Raw genomic sequence first — 20,568 nt, 5'->3', positions numbered from 1 at the left:
GAAACATTTCGCGCAAGTTTTTTCTTAAGCTTTTTCATTTTTTTTCATGTCTTTTGCTCCAGATTTTTTTTCCCAATTTTTATTTTTTTTGTCCTTTCTTTTTTCTTCTTCTATTTCTTTCCCGACGATTTGTATATACTGTTACTTTAAATGAGTCACACGTGCGCAAAGCACACATTTTTAACTAATATGTGTGTATATATTTACATATTTTAATATTGTACTATAAGTTTAAAGAGGGAACCTAGAGATAAAGAATTTAACAGTAGATTTTTATTATTGGTGACTGGTGTGGATAGCCGGATAATTAACTTTGATAATTCAGAATTTCACAGCATGTACCACAAAATATTCTTCTTTTGTTTTTCTATATGCATTGCTCATAAAGTAAAACCTATTCAGAGTAGCATATCAAAGGACAACCGATTAATTATAACATAAAGAGAAACCTCTATTTTTTATTTATTTATTGTTTTGAATTTTTTAAGCTGAGTATGTGGATACAAAAGAGAGACCTTTGCATTTAACCGCATGTTCTTGTTTTATCGTGATTCGAACAAAATAATCAACGCCGTAACGTTAATTTAAAGCATTTCTTAAAATTAAAAAAAAAAAAAAGGAATGGAAGTGTTTCTTTAAAAAATTAAAAATGACTGGTAACTAGTAATAAAAGATCAAACAGTATCAAATATAATAAAAATAACTTATTCAGCAATATATATATATATATATAATATGAAAGAACTTATTAAAACAACTTCTCATGGAACTTTCAAACAGTTAAACTCACCGTGAGAAGAGTACATCACTATAAATTAATGCTTCTAATGAAAAGAGAGAGAGAGATGAATATATAAAACGTTTTGAACACATATAATAGAAATAGTATACGCAGTCCATGAGACAAAGATCAATAAATATCGTTGAATTTGTACAGTTATAATTATAAACTAATTGAATATATATTATATAGTGATCGCAAACACATTGCCGGCTTAATTTGCCATTTGTTCAAAACGGGTTTGGTTCAAACCATTTTAGAGGTGTAAATTTGAGCCAGCTTAAATGGGCCGGTCCTAGGCTCAGTCATTATTGTTGGCTCATACCTGATCCGGCGGCATGGTATTAATTTTTTTGAATTTAAAACCATGCTAGACTGACCCTCAATCCTTTAAGACCAGAAAAATATCGTATTTTTAAAGATTTTTTTAAAAAAGATTTTATAAACTTTCGGGCCGGACCGAACCAGTCCTAAATTTTATAGACTTAAGGCCGGTCTGGGCCGACCCTCTCTCTAGCTCAGTCTGAAATTTTTCTTTGACCTAGACCGGGCCAAACCGTGTGGCCTAAATTAACACCTTCAAGCCATTTCGGCATCATGTCTTGTGAAGAAAAATAATCCCTATGCATGTTATAGTATTAGGAGACGTTTGGTTAATGGATTAAAATCATAAGATTAAAACTATTTTTCGATTTACGTATATTTTTGTGAGAGAAAATATTGTAACGAACCATGAATCATAATTCGAATCGGGGTACGAATCCCCCAACCAAACAACCCCTTAGTTTAAGTTGGTAACGGGTGGCCGGTGGCAGTGGGTATTTCTAGCGTGAATTTTGGGTACCTACGGATTTCTTGCTCATATAATTATTTGATTTCAACAAATGTAATGAGTAAAAATAATTAAGCTTTTCTAAGGACAACCGATTAACACAGAGAAATCTCTAATTTTTTTTATTTATGTTTTTGAATTTTTTAAGCTGAGCATATGGATACAAATTAAGAGAGACCTTTGCATTTAACCACACGTTCTTGTTTTATCGTGATTCGAACAAAATAATCAATGCCGTAACGTTAATTTAAAGCATTTTCTTAAACAAACAAAAAACAAAAAAAAATAATGGAAGTGTTTCTTTAAAAAATTAAAAATGACTGGTAACTAGTAAGACAAGATCAAACAGTTTCAAATATAATAAAAATAACTTATTCAGCAATATATATATATATATATATATATATATATAATATGAAAGAACTTATTAAAAGAACTTCTCATGGAACTTTCAAACAGTTAACACTCACCGTGACTTAGGGAGCCATCAGAAGTGTACATCACTATAAATTAATGCTTCTAATAAAAAAGAGAGAGAGATGAACAATAGAAATAGTATACGCAGTCCATGAGACAAAGATCAATAAATATCGTTTAATTTGTACAGTTATAACTATAAACTAATTGAATATATATTATATAGTGATCGCAATCACATTGCCGGCTTAATTTGCCATTTGTTCAAAACGGGTTTGGTTCAAGCCATTTTAGAACCGTAAGTTTAAGCCGGTTTAAATGGGCCGGTCCTAGAACCATTACTGTTGGTTCCGACCCAGCCTGGCACAGCATTAAATTTTTTGAGCTTAGAGCCAGGCTAGGCCGACCCTCAATCTCTTAGAACTGGATAAAAATTATATTTTTAAAGATTTTTTTAATTTAAAAAATCCTTATAAAATTTCGGATCAGATCGGACTGGTCCTAAACTTTTTGAGTTTAGGGTCAGCCTAGGCCGACCATCTTTCCGGCCTGGCCTGACATTTCTCTTCAGTCCGAATCGAGCCAAACAGCCTAAATTTATACCTTTAAGTTGTTTCAACAGTCTTGTTAAGGAAAATAATTACTATGCATGTTATAGCATTAGTTAAAATTGGTGGATAGCGGGTGGGGGGTGGCAGTGGGTTTTTCTAGCGCGAATTTTGGGTACCTGCAGATTTCTTGTTCATAGAATTATTTGTTTTCAACAAATGTAAAGAGTAAAAATAATTAAGTTTTTCGGTATATTATATATGGAATATAATATTATGCATGTTATATTTGAAATTCCAGCATTGGTTGATGCCACGTCATCAACCCTCCAATCCGTGATTTCAACCCTCTTGTCAGGTTTGTGTGGACAATTTGTGATTTATCATTTTAGGGACATTTAGAGAATGAATCATGATTCTGAATCCATGAACAAAACGTTACCTTAAAAGTCATTATTTAGAAACATGTTTAGGAATTGCTTTCTTTGATTGATTAATGGTATTGCAATGACTGATAGATTATTGAATGGAATTGAGATTTGGAACCATGTGAAAATATAATTTTGTTGTTAATTGGTGGTATTTGATTTTAGGGTTTGAGTTCTTTGCTGATTTCTATTGATAAATTTCATGAGTGATATTTGAGGGTTAGAAACATGTTTGGGATGGTTTGGATTGATTTTGGAGCATACTATGTTGTTTGGAAACATATTTAGAAGTTTTTTACATCACGGCGCTAAGAAGTGGGTGCCACGGCGCTAGAAAGACAAAAAGAAATCACAGTGACAGATCGGTGAGCGCCGCAGCGCTAGGTCATTCAACAGGAAAAAAAAATCTGATTCGGTGTATTGATTTGTCAATGCGTTTTGAAGGGTAAAACGTACTCCCATTTGGTTAAATTTGGTATCGTTAGAAAGATATTTCAGTCTACTTTCCAATGCCGCTAGTTTTAGGATAATATGAATTTTGTAAAGATCGGGGTGAACGTTTTAGTACAGGAGATTCATGTTGGCAAGTTTTAAAAGTTGTGCAATATATGGCCTTTTAATCTATTTGTTATGTTCTATGATTTTAGTGATGAATGATATGATTACTATGATATAAACACGAGTTACTTGCCACCCACATGTACGGGTTACGATGTTATAAGAGATTTATGTTGATATGAATTGAGTACTGAGATTTGTACGTTTTGTTAAACGGCATGAACAATTCAAGAATCACATACATCAGAGCCTCTAAGATCACATCACCATTCAAGTTGAGGTTAAGTAATCCGTATTAAGTAAATACAACCTCACCTGCAACGTGATTAAATTTTCATGAATTGACTTGTGATTTATAAGATTTCAAATATGTTTTATAATTCATATTATGTTTATTTAAGCATAAATGTTTTATTTCATGTTTACAAGTACATGATATTACATGCTTACATGTTTATCAGATTCACAATGTTACATGTTATAAGTATCCATGTTATACGCTCACGAAAATCAAGACATGTGAAGAAGATGTTTTGTCACGTTAAATGATGAGGCAACGTACTCCTTCGCGTTTCATGGTCTTAGGGCAGCCCATGGATCTAGATGACAATTTCGGACCCGTTTAGTTTGCTGATTCGAGTTTTTAATTCGAGTTTAGATGTGACTTTATGTGAAAGTTGTTTACTGTAGCAAAAAAGTTAGATGTGACTGTTTCTGAGAGCATTTTACTGTAACAAAACTCGAATCGGTAAAATAAACGGAGCCTTCATATTTACATTGCCTCAATAAGTGTGGAATTTACAATCTCACTCTTGCCGCAGGTTGCGCGTATGTACATTTGCATCGGGTCCAAACAAGATAATAAATGTAAAAGTATTTTCAAAAGAAAAGAGAGTGATTCATGATTTGTTAAATGTTAAATATTTTCATGTGAGAAAAATGTTGTGCTTATTTAGCTCTAGCTCATGTTTTTAAGTTTCGCGTTGCAGATAAAGGTAAAGGAATAGCATGAAGTGGATGAAGCTAGACGGGCATGTGACGAGCGAGAATGTGGGAGATGGGATACCACACGCAAAATTTTATTTCCGCTAAAGTTTTAATATTTAATAGAATTATAATTTCATGGATTTTTAATTATTATGTTTATGAATGATGAGAATGAGGTTTTATGTTTTGTTAATAATTTCAGTGTTTAGAGTTTTAAGACTTGTTTCGTGGTTATTTATATTAAGAAAAGTTTCAAGTTTTATTAGACCCAAAAAAAAAAAAAAAAGTTTTCCGTGTTTCACAATTAAGGTTTTGTTATTTAATTAATGTGTTGTTTTCTTTAAAATTATGTTTTCTAATGAATATTTCACAAACAACTGTAACGGTCCGTAAAGAGGTCGTTACAACAAGAAATCTCTTCTTTTACTTATCTGAATGTGGCGCTAAATTTTCTCATTCTCTTATTTGAATGTGACACTGATCTTTTCATTCCCTCATCTGAATGTGATACCAATCACAAGGATATTTTCCTGTGGTGGCTGAAAATTACAAGAGGGAGTGAGAGGAAATTTTGTTTTAAAATTTAAATGGAAAACTATCTCTGATTTTTTAGAAACTTTTTATCTTTTGAGATAAGATGGTCTTTTTATGTTGCAAGGTGGAGATATTTGGACTTTTGGCAAAGCAAAAAGAGAGCCTAGTCCTACATCTGTTTGAAACTAAAATAAGAAGGGATTTGAATCCTATAAACGTAAGCCATGTACGTGAATAAGACTATCAATATAAATTTTATCTAGTTACACTTTTTAACAAAAACACATATTACTTGAGGTGCACTAGTTTTAAATCATACCTCCAAAAGTTTTTAGGGCCCGTTCACTTCGCTAATTTGAGTTTGTAATTTAAGTTGAGATGTGATTTTATGTGAGAGCTTTTTACTGTAGCAAAAAAGTTAGATGTGACTGTTTCTGAGAACTTTTTATTGTAGTAAAATTTAAATTCTAAACTCGAATCGGTGAAGTGAACGGGGCCTAGTCGATATACTTTTTTGGTAAAAGTAGAGGTTTCTGAAACCAATTTACTGTTAACCCTCGTTTCGGCTCCCTCTTTGCTCACTCCATTCACGAACACTATTTGCTACCCGTGTGCCTTTTGGAGTCTGATTACATCTGAACTTGATCACCAGTTTTTGTTGACACTCGCCTTGGTCACAAACTGGCGTTGACGTCTTTTTTGAGAAATTAGTTTGATTTTGTGTGGTTTGTGTATTAAAATTAAATTTTTGTTGTTTTAACTGGTTTGTTTTTGAGTAAAATTATGTTGGTTTTAAAAGTTAATTTATTATTCCGATTATATTTGTGAAATTAATTTGTATAAGTTTTGATTGTTGGGAGATACTGAAGTATGAAAATACTCATTATCATTTTAATAAAAAAAAGTTATCATTTCGGGAAAAAAAAAATGGTGATTTTTTTAGTATAAAAAAATTGTGATTACAATTGAGAGTTTTGAGGAATAAAAAAAAAAAATCCTTAGTTTTTCTCTTTTTTTTTTTTTTTCTTTCAACAAAAGAATAAAATCAAGTATAAGTATCCAACCATAAAACACAATAAATTGTCGCTAATCACAGAAGTAGTAGGGCTGTTCATAAACTGCAAAACCCACAAGCCCAACACACCTCACTCCAACTCAACTCAAAAAATGTAATTTCTAGTATTAAATTTTTTTTTTTTCGGCCCATTCAATGTCTAGCTTGAAGTTTTGGGACGGGTTGTGGGTTGGGCTTATAATGGCCCGTAAATCCCAACCCAACACGGGCTATAACTTGTCTCCTCTAACCTTAGGCAGACAACTCATTTATATTTTATAGTTTCTTCATGTTTAAATTAAACCTCTCTATTTGCTTTATGTTAAGACTAATTTATGAGTATAGACTAATATATGTTTATTTTATGTTTGATGTTAGATAGATTACTTTACTTCATGTTTGATGTTAGATTGAATTTTGAATTTCTATCTATTTGAATGTCAGAATTATTATTTCTATTTGATAATAAACTTTAAATATCAAATTAAATTTTAAATTTTTTATTCATTAAGTGTTAAAACTGATTACCTAACTTACTTCGCACCACTTTAACCCAATCTAAATATTATTAAGTCATGAAATTTTTTTAATATTGTTGATGCTAAATACGTGAAATCGGCGTCTTTTAAGGGGGGAGAAAGAAAAATTTTTACTCCGCACGAACCTATGAAGAGCCGTGAGAATTAGAATGTCAAATATTAGCAGGGTATATTCCCTAACTTCCTCACAAAACGAGCTTTTGTCCTCTAGTGGTGAGCAAAAGTACAAAACTGATGTACACCTCAGACTTTGACAACCACACAAAACGATCTTATCCACCATCTGCCAGAAACTAATCAGAGAATCAGAGTCTTTACTTTGACTGAGATCAGACATCGATCATGTGCACGTTGGAGAAGCGAGGAAACATCTTCATACTGACGCTAATGGGCCCGGGCGAGCACAGGCTCAACCCAACACTAATCGACGAGATCCGATCTGCTCTCGGCCGGGTCCGGGCCGAGTCAACCACCTCGTCGGCCCTGATCACCACCGCGGAGGGTAAGTTCTTCTCCAACGGCTTCGACCTCCAATGGCTCGAATCCTCTCCCGACCGACAGGCCCGGACCCACCAAATGGTATCGAAATTCCGATCGCTGATAGCCGACCTAATCTCGCTTCCGATGCCGACGATCGCCGCCGTCACCGGCCACGCCTCCGCCGCCGGGATAGGCCTGGCCTTGTGTTACGACTACGTTCTGATGAGGAAGGACAGGGGGTTTCTGTACATGAGCGAGCTCGACATCGGGATACGGATCCCGGCTTGGTTCGTGGCTATAATCAGGTGCAAGGTTGGCTTGCCGGCGACTCGCCGGCTCCTGCTGCTGGCGGCGGGGAAGTTGACGGCCACGGAGGCGGTAGAGAAGGGGATTGTGGAATCGGAGCACGTTGGCGCGGAGGCGACGGTTGAGGCGGCGGTTGGGCTGGCGGAGAAGCTGGTGGCAAAGAAGTGGGACGGAGAGGTGTATGCTCAGATAAGGATGGAGTTGTTCTCTGAGATTCTGGGTGAGATTCGCGCCAACAGTACTGGGTCTAGGCTGTGAATTTATTGGGCTGGGCAGAATTTGGGTTTACTACAATATGGGGATTAAGTGTCTGTGCAATGCGGGTTTCCTTTCCCTTGAAATTGTCACATGAAACAGCAAAAGAAAAAAAAAAAACAATTTACATGGCAATATTACAAGATTTGTAAGATTTCAGTTGAAATATAGTATTTTTTTTAAAAATATTTCGAGAACAATAAAATTGTGTAATAATTATCTTAATGATATTTACATTTTTATGGTAGTAATTATTCATATTGTCTAATTTTTTTAGTTTTTTTTTAATGTTCAAAAGCGCAAATTTAAAAGAAAAGACTATAACATATTATGTAGTTATGTGTAGGCTATGAAAAATTTGTATCTTAATTTTTTTTTTTTAAATATTAAGGGTTTGTTTTTTTGAGTAAAATTTAAAAAATTTAAATTTAAATTACAACTTTATTTAAGATCATGTTTGTTTGTAAAATTTGAGTTTGAACTTAAGTTTTAACTCGAGTTTTAACTTAAGTTTAGGGCTAAAATCTGAGTTTAAGTTTCCCCTTCAACTTAAATTTTTAAACTCAAACTCAAGTTAATCAACAATATTTTTTTTTATTCTTAAAAACGTCATAACTTTTTCGTTTTAATTCTGATTGAGATGATTTTTTTCTATGCGTTCACAACGAATAGACGAATAAAATCCCACACATATACCCTATTTTGAGTTTTTTTTATTAAAATTGTATATAAATACAAATTCAAGTTTTGACCAACTCAAACACAAACTCAAATAGATTCTTAATTCAAATCATAATTCAAATGATCATGATTTCTCCAACTCTCTAAACGACATATGCAACTTAGCTATATAGTTGTGTATAGTGTAACTAGTCCTTATTTTATTCACAGGTTAAATGGTAGAAGTTAACAGAGTTTGATCATTATTTTGAGGATAGATCACTTTCTTACGAGTTAAATGGTGGAGGTGACTTTTTTGTTAGAGCATTTTGTCAAGATGGATTATTTACTTCACCATTTCATTTAGCTAGACGTTTTGGTGTGACTTATGTTGTAAACATCTTATTTGGATGCTTAGTAGATACGGATCACAATTATTACAATGAATGTTTTATGTTTTAATTTAAATGTTCCTATTTGGATGTAAGATGTTGCTTGGAATCACCATCTATTTGAATGAATTCAAAAGAATATTAATATAATAAAAGTAGATAGAATGTTAATTTGTACTAGTTTTAAGATTGGTAAAATATTCAATAATAATTTTAAAAAGCTATAGGAGTATGAACATAATAAGGAAAAAAAGCTATTGATTTGTACCGTAATAAGGCTAAATAGGTGTAAGAGGTTAAAAATAACATGTCTAAAATACTATAAGATTTCAATTCTATAACGTTTCTCATAACACTCGCCGAACGCTACGTTTTCTTAAGACTTTAATAGAACCTAATATCTTAGCGTTTTACAAAACGCAATATCATTTTTGATAAGTTGTTGATAATGAAATTTCTTGTAGTGTGTGTAATATGACATTGTTGTCGATTACTTCTTATAATTTATCAATTAATTTCATAGCTTCCCAATGCACTTCTGCCGGCGGTAATTGGAAGGTGTCTACATGAATTGCATCCGGTGAGAATTACACAATCCAAATGCCTGAACTAGTTCTATTGCTTACTCTCGCAGCAAGCAGATCAGAGAGAGATATATATGTATATGTATATTTATATGTATATGTATATTTATATGTCATCCTCAACTGATCGAGGTTTAGTGTTGCGCCTACACTCAATCAACTAAAAGAACTATAAAAAATTTTGATGAGTATCTTTTTTAGAATGACTCTTTGCAGTTTCAACTGTAAAGTAAGAGTCATCAATCTGTTGAAATAAAAGAGTCAAGATAGTATAAGTTATATAGTATCACATTAATTAATTGGAGAAATAAGTGAGGGTTTATAAATAAAAATACTATTTTCTAACTGTATGAGACATTTTAAAGTAAAGTTTAAAAATAAAATTCTACGAGTTTAAGTCTAAAATAAATAATATTATAATAATATTATAATCATTACAAATCGTATTATTACTATGACTCACTCAGAAGCATGATTAACGAAATCTTTTTAGTACATCCAAACGTCATTTTGTCGAGGGAAAGGAATCAAATTATGGAAATACTTACAACGTTTCCCCAGAGACTATTTCTTTACAGTTTTCTTTTCATTTGTGTTGCGTTTTTTTTTTTTTTCTTTTCTTTTATGCTTTCTGCTTTTCCTATTCTTTTATTTAATAATGGTTTGCCTTATTAAGAAAATAGTGTTCTCAAGGTCGAAGTCTAAAAATCGCAATAAAATGACTCCACTACTTAGGGATATGCAAATCAATCAACCCGTTTACCTGGGTGAAATGCAAATTAAATATTTTCAAACTAAACCAAACCAAACCAATTAAGAAATCTAATACAATTTAAACCAAACCCACTGTAGTTGGTTTGGTTTAGTTTTTTAATTTGATTTTAACTAATATTTTACAAAGTTAAAATTTAAGCATCATAAACAAAATTAAAACTTCCAAATCCATAAAACATAAAATACTAAACACGTTTTTAAATATAAATAAGTTTTATGGTAGAAATTTTTAAGGTTATAATCGTTTAATTTTTTATAAACTTTTTATAAATATAAATAAATTACAGATATATAAAATATAATTAATTTTTAAGAGAATATATGTAAATAGAAATTGGTTTGGTTTGATCTTATTAAGAGTAAAATCACGAACCAAACAAATTTAATTAGTTTTTAAAAAAAAAAATCAAATCAAACCGATCATTAATTGGTTTAGTTTAGTTTTCTTTTGTTTTAATTTGATTCGGCTAGTTTGAATAATTTAAATGGTTTGACACACCCATACTATTGCCTCCCTAGCTATTTCTTCCTGTTCTGTTGATCTTGACAACACATAGTAAAAAAAAAAAAATCACATGACATTTGGTTCATGAATTAGAATCATGATATTGAATCATTTTTTATTTACGTGTATTTTTTGTAAGAAAAAATACTGTAGCGAATCACGAATCATGATTCGAATAAAGAGACTAATTCCTTAACCAAACAATCTAATAATGTTCTCCCTCTTTGATCGACCTAAATCATTGAAGCACCAAAAACTTATTCCAATTTTGAAAACGGTTGTGCACCATGGGGCACCAAGGCGTTGAATTTTGTCACAACATGTTAGAAAATGAAGTGATGAATCTTAGAGCATCGAACTTAGCTGTGACGAACCAAGTGCAGAAAAATCAGAACAATAAAATAATAGGGATACCTCTCATTAGCTATTATTCCTCCTTATTCCCATTAGAGATTCGAGAGTGTAAGAGTAATTCCACAAAACGACAATAATGTTGGAGGAGAAGTCCCTAAAACGACAAGTCACTTCTTTCTTAGACAGCTGTTTAAAGAATGGATCTTTGCGCTACACGTGGAGCTCTAGTGCTCTAGTTTGTCGCTAGATTTAAGTTAATAATAGCATGATTTGACTTTTAAATTTAAATTTAAATATAATTTTATATAAGAATTTTTTATTATAATAAAAAAAGTTAAAAGTAATTATTTTTTAAAAATTTTTATTGTAATAAAATTTAAATTTTAAACTTAAATTAATATAATAAACAGGACCAAAAGTCTTATATTTTGGACTGTGGCTAGAAAAAAAAGACTTATATTTTCGGTGGAGTTTATTATTCATTATAGGATCCATTCACTTCGCTAATTTGAGTTTGTAATTTGAGTTGAGATGTGATTTTGTGTGAGAGCTTTTTACTGTAGCAAAAAATTTAGATGTGACTGTTTCTGATAGCTTTTTACTGTAACAAAACTCAAATTCTAAACTCGAATCAGCAAAATAAACGGGGTGTCAATTTTTTACAGACTTGTAGAGAGAGAAGCTCTACCGGAGTGTAGAAAGAGAAAGTGTAAAAGTCGTTGGGTTTCTTGAGGGAAACACTTGCATTTTTTCTCTGGGAAACAATCTTTATAATTGGGTGTGAGTTCTTTCTGTGATTGTTGAGCTGTAAGGGTGTAATTTTTTCTCTAATAGTGGAATATAAGTTTTTGTGGGATAGCTCAACGGAGACGTAAGATAAGATTTTGTCCGAACCTCGGCGAAACAAATCATTTGCGTTCTTGTTGATTGGTTTCTGAGATTTGGTTTTTTCTTTGAGTCTGGTGTTAGCAATCGGCTAACAGAGAGCCTACCCACCTTTCTCCTCTTGGTTTCCCAATTAGTCAATTACCTAATTTAGCTACTAATTCTTCTTTCCATACTTCAAATTCTCTGTAACAAACTCTTAACAACAACTACTAATCAATATTAGAGTACTAATTCCTTTAACTAATTGTTTTTAATAGACAACCAGAAGGAGCAACTAGCATCATAATAGACGTCCAACACAAAATCTACGGCTTTCAACAGTGTTAAATCTCGCCTAATTAGGCATCGTTCACTTCGCGGATTCGAGTTTTATTCAAATTTTTAATTCGAGTTGAGATGTAATATTTTTTGAGAATTTTTTACTGTAACAGAAAAAGTTAAATGTGATATTTTCTGAAAATTTTTTACTGTAAAAACTTAAAACTAAAAATTCGAATCGGTGAAATAAACGAGACCTTATTAATCATCCAAATAGACCTAGATAGCCAGTAGAAGGCATATAATTTCCACTTGCAATCCTTAATTACAATCCTTTAAGAATGTAGAGACAAACACAGAGGGTGCTTAGTACTATAAATTACAGCATATTCATACGAGAAAATTAAACACAAGAAAGGAAAAAAAATAAAAAATAAAAAAAAGAAAAGAAAAATCAACTAAAGAGAGCTAGTGATCTTACTGGTTGAAGAGCAGTATTTGTCGTTTTTAAATTCAAGACCTTGAGCAAACAGAGAAGCGAAAGCTTCCATTTGGTGTTTCTTCAAGACTATCCCAATCTCAACTCCATCATCGTTTCTGCTTTCCAAGAGACTCATCGCTCCAGTTACATCTACGGAAACAACGTCCACCTTTCTTGGTCTTCCCCATCCAAAATCTGTGTCGTAAACCTTAAACCGAGGCGATGACGCAACAGAGTAAACTTTCCTTCTTTTATTTATACTCCGATGCATATTACCCACTACTACCGAAACCCAATTCTCAGCTCCGTCTAGAACCGATTTGTTTTCCAAACCTTTCATAGCTTCACTAATGGCGTTCACAGCCGCAACAAACCCTTGTTTTCCCAACAGGGCTTCTCTTTCAAGAACCGCAAATCTTGGGGCTATGCAGTTCCCAAGATATGTTGCCGGTAGAGGAGGATCAAGTCGAGATCTACAGTCCACTAAGAAGACAAGATTTTTGTCGTCACTAATTTCTTCCGCCTTGGCTAAACAAAACCATGTATAGGCACATATTAGAGAAAATGCGGACACGTTCTTGAACGTTGCCGTCTCGGTTATGCTTATTCGTCGCTTCAGTTCTTGTATCATTGCTCTTGACAATCGGAATGTGCCTCGGATTGAATCTGGTTCGTTAGCAGCATTGGTCTCCCAAGGCGTTACGCTTCTGTTATTGGGTCCGTCCGAGTTTAGCCAGTCGCTGGAGTAGATCTTTTCGAGCTTGCTGAAGTCGTTCTTGAAAAGGGTGGTTCTGTCATAGAGGGGTTTCATCTCCAGCGGGAAGTGGGGGGGGAGAAAATTGATCACCGTGATCTCCTGATCCAAGTGATTTGCATACGTGGGCCCATGATTTGACGAACAAGAAGAAACTTTGGCCGTCTAGGGCAGCCTTGTGCACGGCAATTCCGATGGAGAATGCGTTGTCATTAGGAAAGAAGGTCACTTGAATTGCCAAAACCGGAACAGCTTCTGAGTCGGACGTTCCTAATGGCAAGTTGGGAACCAAAGGACGGCACTCTGCGGCGTCACTGAAGGCGACGCTTTCAGTGGTGGAGAGGCGATAGAAGTCGGCGTAGGACTTGGCGATGATTAGCGAAACGCCGTCGCTCTCGGTGTAAGCGATGACGGGCTTGGGGGAAGTTGGAGGCCAAGTGAGGTTTCCAGCGAGAGGAAGGAAGTGTTGGAGGGTGAGAGATAACGAGTGTTTGAGTCTTGGAACAATGGAATCGAAGAAGGAATTTGTTGAAGGATTTACGGGAGAGATTTTGTAGAAGTAGAGGAGTTTTGGTGGCGGGAAACGTAGCCAACGTATGTCAAAGAAAGTTAGGGGGAGAGATTTTGGAGAAAAACTTTGATCGGAATGATCTGCTGGAGGAGCCACCCTACACACCTCAATTACTTCCACCATTTTTTGGCTGTGTCGTAGATGAATATGGGAGTAATGAAATTCAAAATGGCATTAATAATGGAAGTGTTTAACTTTGGCCATTCCTCAATGATTGATTCATTTCCATCAATCAACAATCAAACCCCCAAATGGAATGGGAACCTCATGATTTTACGGCAGAAAATATTTTATTTCAGAAAATTGAGATTAAAAAAAGAATGACAATAACGTTAAATGGTAACCACAAATTACTTGGGTCAAGTACAGCAAGCTTTAGTACAATAAAATTTAAATAGAGAATCTTGCTTCTTTTTCCTTTTTTTTTTCCCTCCTATTGTGGGACTTTCACAATGAAATATGAAACAATGCATAAGATGATAATTTACATGTCACATTAATTGATGTATAATAGTTAAAATTTAAGTTGATGTTCATCATTTTATTTTTGTAATTTATTTTTTGCACAGTATAGCCTGAAACCTGAATTCCCAACCTTTGGAAATAATTGGATTTTCTTTCATCAGTACTTGTTTCTCCTTCAACATTTTTCCCATTTTCATGATGATCAGGCATCATTCCAAGATTCAAATCCAAGTGCAACCCAAGATTTTGTTTCTTCTTGTTATTATTTTTTCTCAACCAACGCTCCAATATTAATGTTTTCAACTGGGATTCACAATTCATGTTTGTGTGTCGTGTTCAAAATTAGTTTCCAGTTGCTTGAACCTATTTATGGATTTTTTTTTTTTTTTTTTTTTTTTTTATAAATGTCATAAGGTTGAATGTCTTTTTTAATTTTTTATAAATTTTTTATTTTTGTATATGGGTTATAAACGGGCGGGCCGTGTCGTGTCGTGTTGGCCCGTTAACGGCCCGTATAGCTAAACAGATTAAACGTGTTAAATGGACTGACACGAATCTAGCCCATTTATTTTTGTGTTATTCGTGCCAGTCCATTAATGACCTAATTAATAATCGTGCAGTCTAAACCTATTTATTTCGTGTCGTATCTGAAATTACTGGCCCTATTTTCAACCTTGCTAACATACATGGCGGTGAAGGTGCGAACCTCCTTCTCCCCTTCATGAAAGTAGTCGCACAAGTAGAATGTGATGGTGTCATTTTGTAACACCCCGAAGAATTAAATGAGATTAATTGAGGTAATTAAGATTTATTAGTGTGTCTAATCTAATTTAATTAATTGATTATTGTTTAATAAATCTTGCTGAGGTATAATTTAAATAATTTTAAGGTATTTAAATATTCTCAGTAATTATATTTTAACCCAGAAGTGTGTATGGACACATTTCTAGACTGTCATTTTAAATGCTTGACACCTGTCCATTTTTCTTTTCTTTTTCTTTTTCTTTTTCTTTCTTTTCCTTCCGTCCTTTTTCCTTTCCCGTGCATACACTCTTTCTCTCATTCCCACTCTCGCGCCCTCACTCTCTCTCTCTTCCATTTTACTTTAAAATCAACCGGATTTCGAACCAAAGAGGAATTTCAAGAAGTTTTCAATGTCAAGAGAATGATTCAAGGTAAGATTTCTAAAAACCTCTCTTGAATCTTAAGATTTTCGGATTTAAAAACTTATTTTTGGTTTGAAATGGATTTTTATGAATTTTGAGTAAAACCATGGTAGAAATTAGAGATCTTGGGTTCTTTGGACTTGATTTAGTACCTAGAACCCGGATCTAGTGGTTTTCCTTTGAGATATTTTGATTTGGAACTGAAAGCGCAGGTTTTTGGGCTGATTTCGCGGGTTTTTCTTCGCCTGATGTTCTTCACAGGTTGACCGGACCAGTCGACCGATCCGGTCGACCGGACCAGTGGATCTATCCAGTCAACCGAATTGCATTAGTCTACCGATCCACCTATGCAGTCGACCGAATTGCACACCACCGGTCGACCGGTGGTGTTGCACTGCTCTGTCACCGGTCGAACAATGTACAATGGGTTTGACCCTGTTTTGCCTGAAAAACCCTGTTTTGACCCTGATTTTTTAGGAGAATCTAAATTAGCTTCATTTGGGGACCTAGAGTCAATGGATTAGCATCTTTAATACATGTTTTGAAATTAAAACCCTTAGAATGATTATTTGAAACATGAAATGGTTTATGAGACTGGTAATTGAATTGTGGCACACTAATAGGAAATCAAATGGTATAACTGAGACTAAATTGCTTTAGGAATGAAAATTGAATCCTAAAGTGTTGTCTTGTATCAGTGCTGACTGAGGACTCAGTTTGAGGGGCTTGAGGAAGCGAAAGCCATAATAGAGTAACGCTAGCCACATGTTTGGTATTTGAGAGGTAGGATATTCCTGATCCCTTTCATTGTTAGCATGTTTTTAAAGAGTTTTGGAATTACAAATGTTTTAAAGAAAGGGCATGTTTGCGAAAGAAAAATATTTTAAACCCCCATGGCTTGTTGTAGATTCTGGGGAGTATAACGAACTGTTTCATAAAGTTTAATGAATGATTTCTTAAGACAAAAGATCTTGTGAATCGGTAAACCAGCTGATGGCCTAGATAGGATGTGGAGAGTGTATCCTTGGAGGCAGGACCCGAAACCCGGCCCGGGGGTGATGGCTTGTGCATTTGGTTGTGTAAGTAGTTTATCATAGTATAAGTTACTTGCTGATGCCTATAATACGGTGATTTTCACTTATATTTCCTTTGAGAAAAAGGATGTGAGGTTCCGGCTATTGTGTTGAAACTGAATGTCTATTTTTATTCATTTACTTTTTCATTTATTTATTTATTTACTTATTGTAAAGTTATTTCAAAATATATCATATTGGGCTTTTTGCTCACGTTTTATTGTTTTATAAATGTTAACCCCTCCTCTCCTCCCCTCCCCTCCTAGGCAACTCTAGGAGCAGTGCGGAGTAGTTGAGTTGCTACCACCCGGTGAAGAGAGGATTGCGTTCATCCTCCTGTTGTGTACGAATGTACGAAATTGTAAATTTCTGTAAACTCTGATATTTGGATTTCTAGACTGTGGTTGATGTCTGTAATGTTTCATTTACACGTTCATGTATGTACGATACTGTAAGATCCTGTGGATAGTTCCTATGGGTGTAGCCCTGAACAGTGTTAGAGGCTTGAATTTAGTCTCTTCCTTGTGATTTATTTTCAATTAAACGGGAAGCTTGTTTGGAAATTTCTTTAATATTTCACTTTAACTCCTAACCGAGCCTCCACGTCACCGACCCCGGTTTCAGGGCGTGACATTTTTTTCCTCAGCTGTTTCTCATTGTTCCGAGCCAAATACGCTGGTGGTTGGCATAGATTTAACTATTCAATATTCTTATAAAAAGGTAATCACTGCGGAGCGTTTTCTGAGGTTGAATCCATTTTGAATTTGATAAATGTATTGCTTGTGAAGTATGTGTTTGTGTATGTCCTATAGATCCGTCCCTCGTTGATTGGAAATTGGAAACTGATATTTGCAAGAAACAATTACTTAATTACAATATTGATTTCAGAATCTGTATATTTTCATTTTGCTGAGGCACAAGGCCTTTGAATTTCAATGGGGAAGCCCTAAAGTTGCCATGCCTCGCACGCTTGTTTGGAGGAAGCGAGTCATGTGTGCAGCTGCTCGAGTCGACGGCTTCTGGGGTTGCATTGCCGCTTCCATTTGAAATGATGCTTGACATGTCCTCTCCCATGGTGGCCCTAAAAGAAGCAAACAATAAACAACTCATAAAAAGTAATGTATACAATTTTTGTATTCAAAATGCGTCGTTAAATTCTGACAAAATTATTAGACATCTCTTACAACAACTACGACGGCGGAGAGGCAGTTAGCATAGGAATTATAAAGGTCTCGTCCATTTCACCCAGTTGAATTTTTAGTTTTAGGTTTCTACAGTTAAAATCTCTCAGAAAATGTCACGTCTAACTTTTTTTACTATAGTTAAAAGTTCTTAGAAAATATCACATCTCAACTCGAATTGAAAACTCGAATCCCAAACAAGGTGAAAGAGTTATTATCTAGAGTAGAAATCAGTTTTCAGAAGGTTTTGAGAACCTTAGATAAGAAATTCCATGAAAGTACTCATCAAATCAGTGTAATATATGTATAGTAAGTTCCGAAATGTATCGGTGCAAATACTGAAATCCACTGAAATCCATGGTATATTTACTCCCCATAACTGATCTTATCAAATATATACAACTACGTAATTAGGTTTTTAAAGAAATTTGGGCAAAAGAATGTCTTGCTTTAAACCATCACTTTCAAGATTCACGATTTAACTGAACCAACATAAGAAGTTATAATAGGAAGAATACTCTAAAGGAACAATTTCTTCGTGAAGTTTCGGTCGGTTAAATTAAATTAATACAGTGCAAAGTCCACTTATGCAAATGTAAAAATTAATGAATCTACTAGCTATTTACAGAATGTGATCTCAATAACAAATAGATATATATAAATCTACTATTAACCATTTACATGAATGCCTCTTTTATCCATGAAAAATAACTGGCAGGAGCTGGATAATCAGTATGCATTTTCTTTTGTAAACGAAGACCGGAAGAAAGTCTACCTTAAATGTTTTGTAGAAAATTATGGCACTTTGCGTGTTTTAATCACAACTCCTTTCTTAACTGAGCCCATTCAGTTCCTGTTAAAGTATAAATTTATTATTGGCCACTTCCTAACAGCTTAAATTTTTAGGATGTATTGGTAAACTAACATGGTATCAGAGAGTGAGGTCTTGAGTTCAAACTCCTGTAATTATACTATTTATCCCCATTTAAAATTGTCATCATGTGTTGGGTCTTTAATATATCTCGAGCTTAAATATTCACGTGTTGGGCTTTCTAATTAATTTACCCACACGATTACCCATTGTCCAACCCACACGTGAGGAGGAGTGTTAAAATATAAAACTATTATTAGCCACCTCCTTATGGCTTAAGCTTTTATGATGTATTGGTAAACTAATAGTTCCATCTTTAGTATGTATTATTATTAAATTAGATAATGGATATACATAAAATATATAATATAAAAGTTATATACTAGACAACGTAATAATATATATGATAATATTAGTAAAGCTTTAATAGCAATAATAATAATAAAACGGTAGTAGTAGTAATAATAATAGTAATAATAAATAATATTAATAATAATAAAATACTTTATTCAATTAGGCAATCAACCCAAAACTCATAAAATTTAGGATCTCTAACAATCTGTTCAAAATTAACCTAAAGCTCAAAAAGTCTCGCTAAGAGGATTTTGAGTTATACGAATTTTTTAAATATCATTGGGTGGAACATTTTTAACGATTTTTGTTTGACAAATCTTTTATATCAAATTATGTAGAAACAATATCAAGAGTTTGAGTCACATGAAACGTTTTAATCTCAAGGATGATAGATGTGTTGATCAAATTGAAATGTTTGTTTCCTGTATTCGTCTCTGATTCTGAATCATGATTCATGATTCTCTACAGTGTTTTTCTCTCACAAAAAACACACGTAAAAAAAAATAGTTCTGAATCATTGATCTAAATTTATGAACCAAACGTCCGATAAAAAACCTTGAACACTAAAGGCGTACGTGTTCGTGGCCAATCCCAATTTGCCAAGTAATCTTCATACTTTCATTCCACTCCCTCCTCAAGCAGAGGGATGAGGAGGTGGCTTGCCTACGGAATCAAATCAATGATGGAGGCAAAAATATATGAATTTATGATATTCCAAGGCCACACTCTTAGACCTTTAGGAGAGGAAATGAGAGCTCTAACGACTGTGGATAAAGGCGTAGTACGAAAGAGAGTTGTACCATTCACTCTTCTACACCACCGGTGGAGCCGCCCTTATTAACTCTTAATGAAGGCGTTAGTTGCCTTCTTCTAAGCCAAACAACAATGAATATATTGTCGTTGCGGCAGGGCGCAAATGGTGGATAGCCGCCTAATCGACCTCCTTCACAATGTCCCAATTGGGGATAGAAATGTAGGCGACAACATTCAAATTTGTTATAAAGTGGACGCACCACTTCCTTTCCTCATAATTGACAGCAATATTGCGGGTTGGGCGCTCGGAGGATTTGTTGCTTGGCCTAGGTCCTTGATTGACCTTGAGTCTTCGTTGCTTGGCCTAGATTTCTCTCTGGCAATTGACTTATGGCATGTTATCATTATTATATTTTTATAAAAAAATAATAATCTATCATATTTGTACCATTTACGGCAGTCAGAGACCGGAGACGACTACCATTTTTTAGTAAAAAAAAAATCTAGCAGACGATAAAAATTAATATACTAGAATTCTTTTTGGTGATCGACAATATTTGGTAGGTTACCAACGGTAATCCTGTAGGCTACCTTTTGGATGATCGAGGGTATTTTAGGTACGACGTACATAGCTGACGTTTAACTAATTCATCAGTGACATCAATCCGAGGCACAAATACCAAGAGGCATTTATCCGAAAGTCAGCTCTTTAAAGGGGTATTCTTGAAGTTTACTTGAAAGGGCAAGGTCCAGCCCAATTAGTGA

At 34.1% G+C, this 20,568-nt stretch overlaps 2 protein-coding genes across 2 annotated transcripts; one reads left to right on the top strand and one right to left on the bottom strand.

Moving 5' to 3' along the window:
- Nucleotides 1-6,831: 6,831 nt before the first annotated feature.
- On the top strand, nt 6,832-7,933 carry LOC21388110 (enoyl-CoA delta isomerase 1, peroxisomal). Its single transcript, XM_010113647.2, has one exon. It carries the CDS (start codon nt 7,021-7,023, stop codon nt 7,720-7,722), a length of 702 nt encoding a protein of 233 aa, XP_010111949.1. The 5' UTR covers nt 6,832-7,020; the 3' UTR covers nt 7,723-7,933.
- A 4,659-nt stretch (nt 7,934-12,592) lies between these two features.
- Nucleotides 12,593-14,063, bottom strand: LOC21388109 (phenolic glucoside malonyltransferase 2). Its single transcript, XM_024175750.1, has 2 exons — nt 13,516-14,063; nt 12,593-13,406 (listed from the first exon to the last, which is right to left on the bottom strand). Exons 1-2 carry the CDS (start codon nt 14,061-14,063, stop codon nt 12,593-12,595), a joined length of 1,362 nt encoding a protein of 453 aa, XP_024031518.1.
- Nucleotides 14,064-20,568: the final 6,505 nt, after the last annotated feature.

Source organism: Morus notabilis, unplaced genomic scaffold, assembly GCF_000414095.1.
Source record: "Morus notabilis unplaced genomic scaffold, ASM41409v2 Scaffold872, whole genome shotgun sequence".
NCBI lineage: Eukaryota > Viridiplantae > Streptophyta > Magnoliopsida > Rosales > Moraceae > Morus > Morus notabilis.
Note: the sequence above shows the minus strand (reverse complement) of the source record. Positions and strands in the feature narration are given on the sequence as shown.

Excerpts from the sequence above, each read along its gene's own strand:
- LOC21388110 (XM_010113647.2), top strand. The coding sequence starts at position 7,021 with ATGTGCACGTTGGAGAAGCGAGGAAACATCTTCATACTGACGCTAATG.
- LOC21388109 (XM_024175750.1), bottom strand. The coding sequence starts at position 14,063 with ATGGTGGAAGTAATTGAGGTGTGTAGGGTGGCTCCTCCAGCAGATCAT. Across the intron at positions 13,407-13,515 it reads GACGGCCAAAGTTTCTTCTT|AACCACCCTTTTCAAGAACG; the intron begins GTTCGTCAAATC and ends CCTCTATGACAG.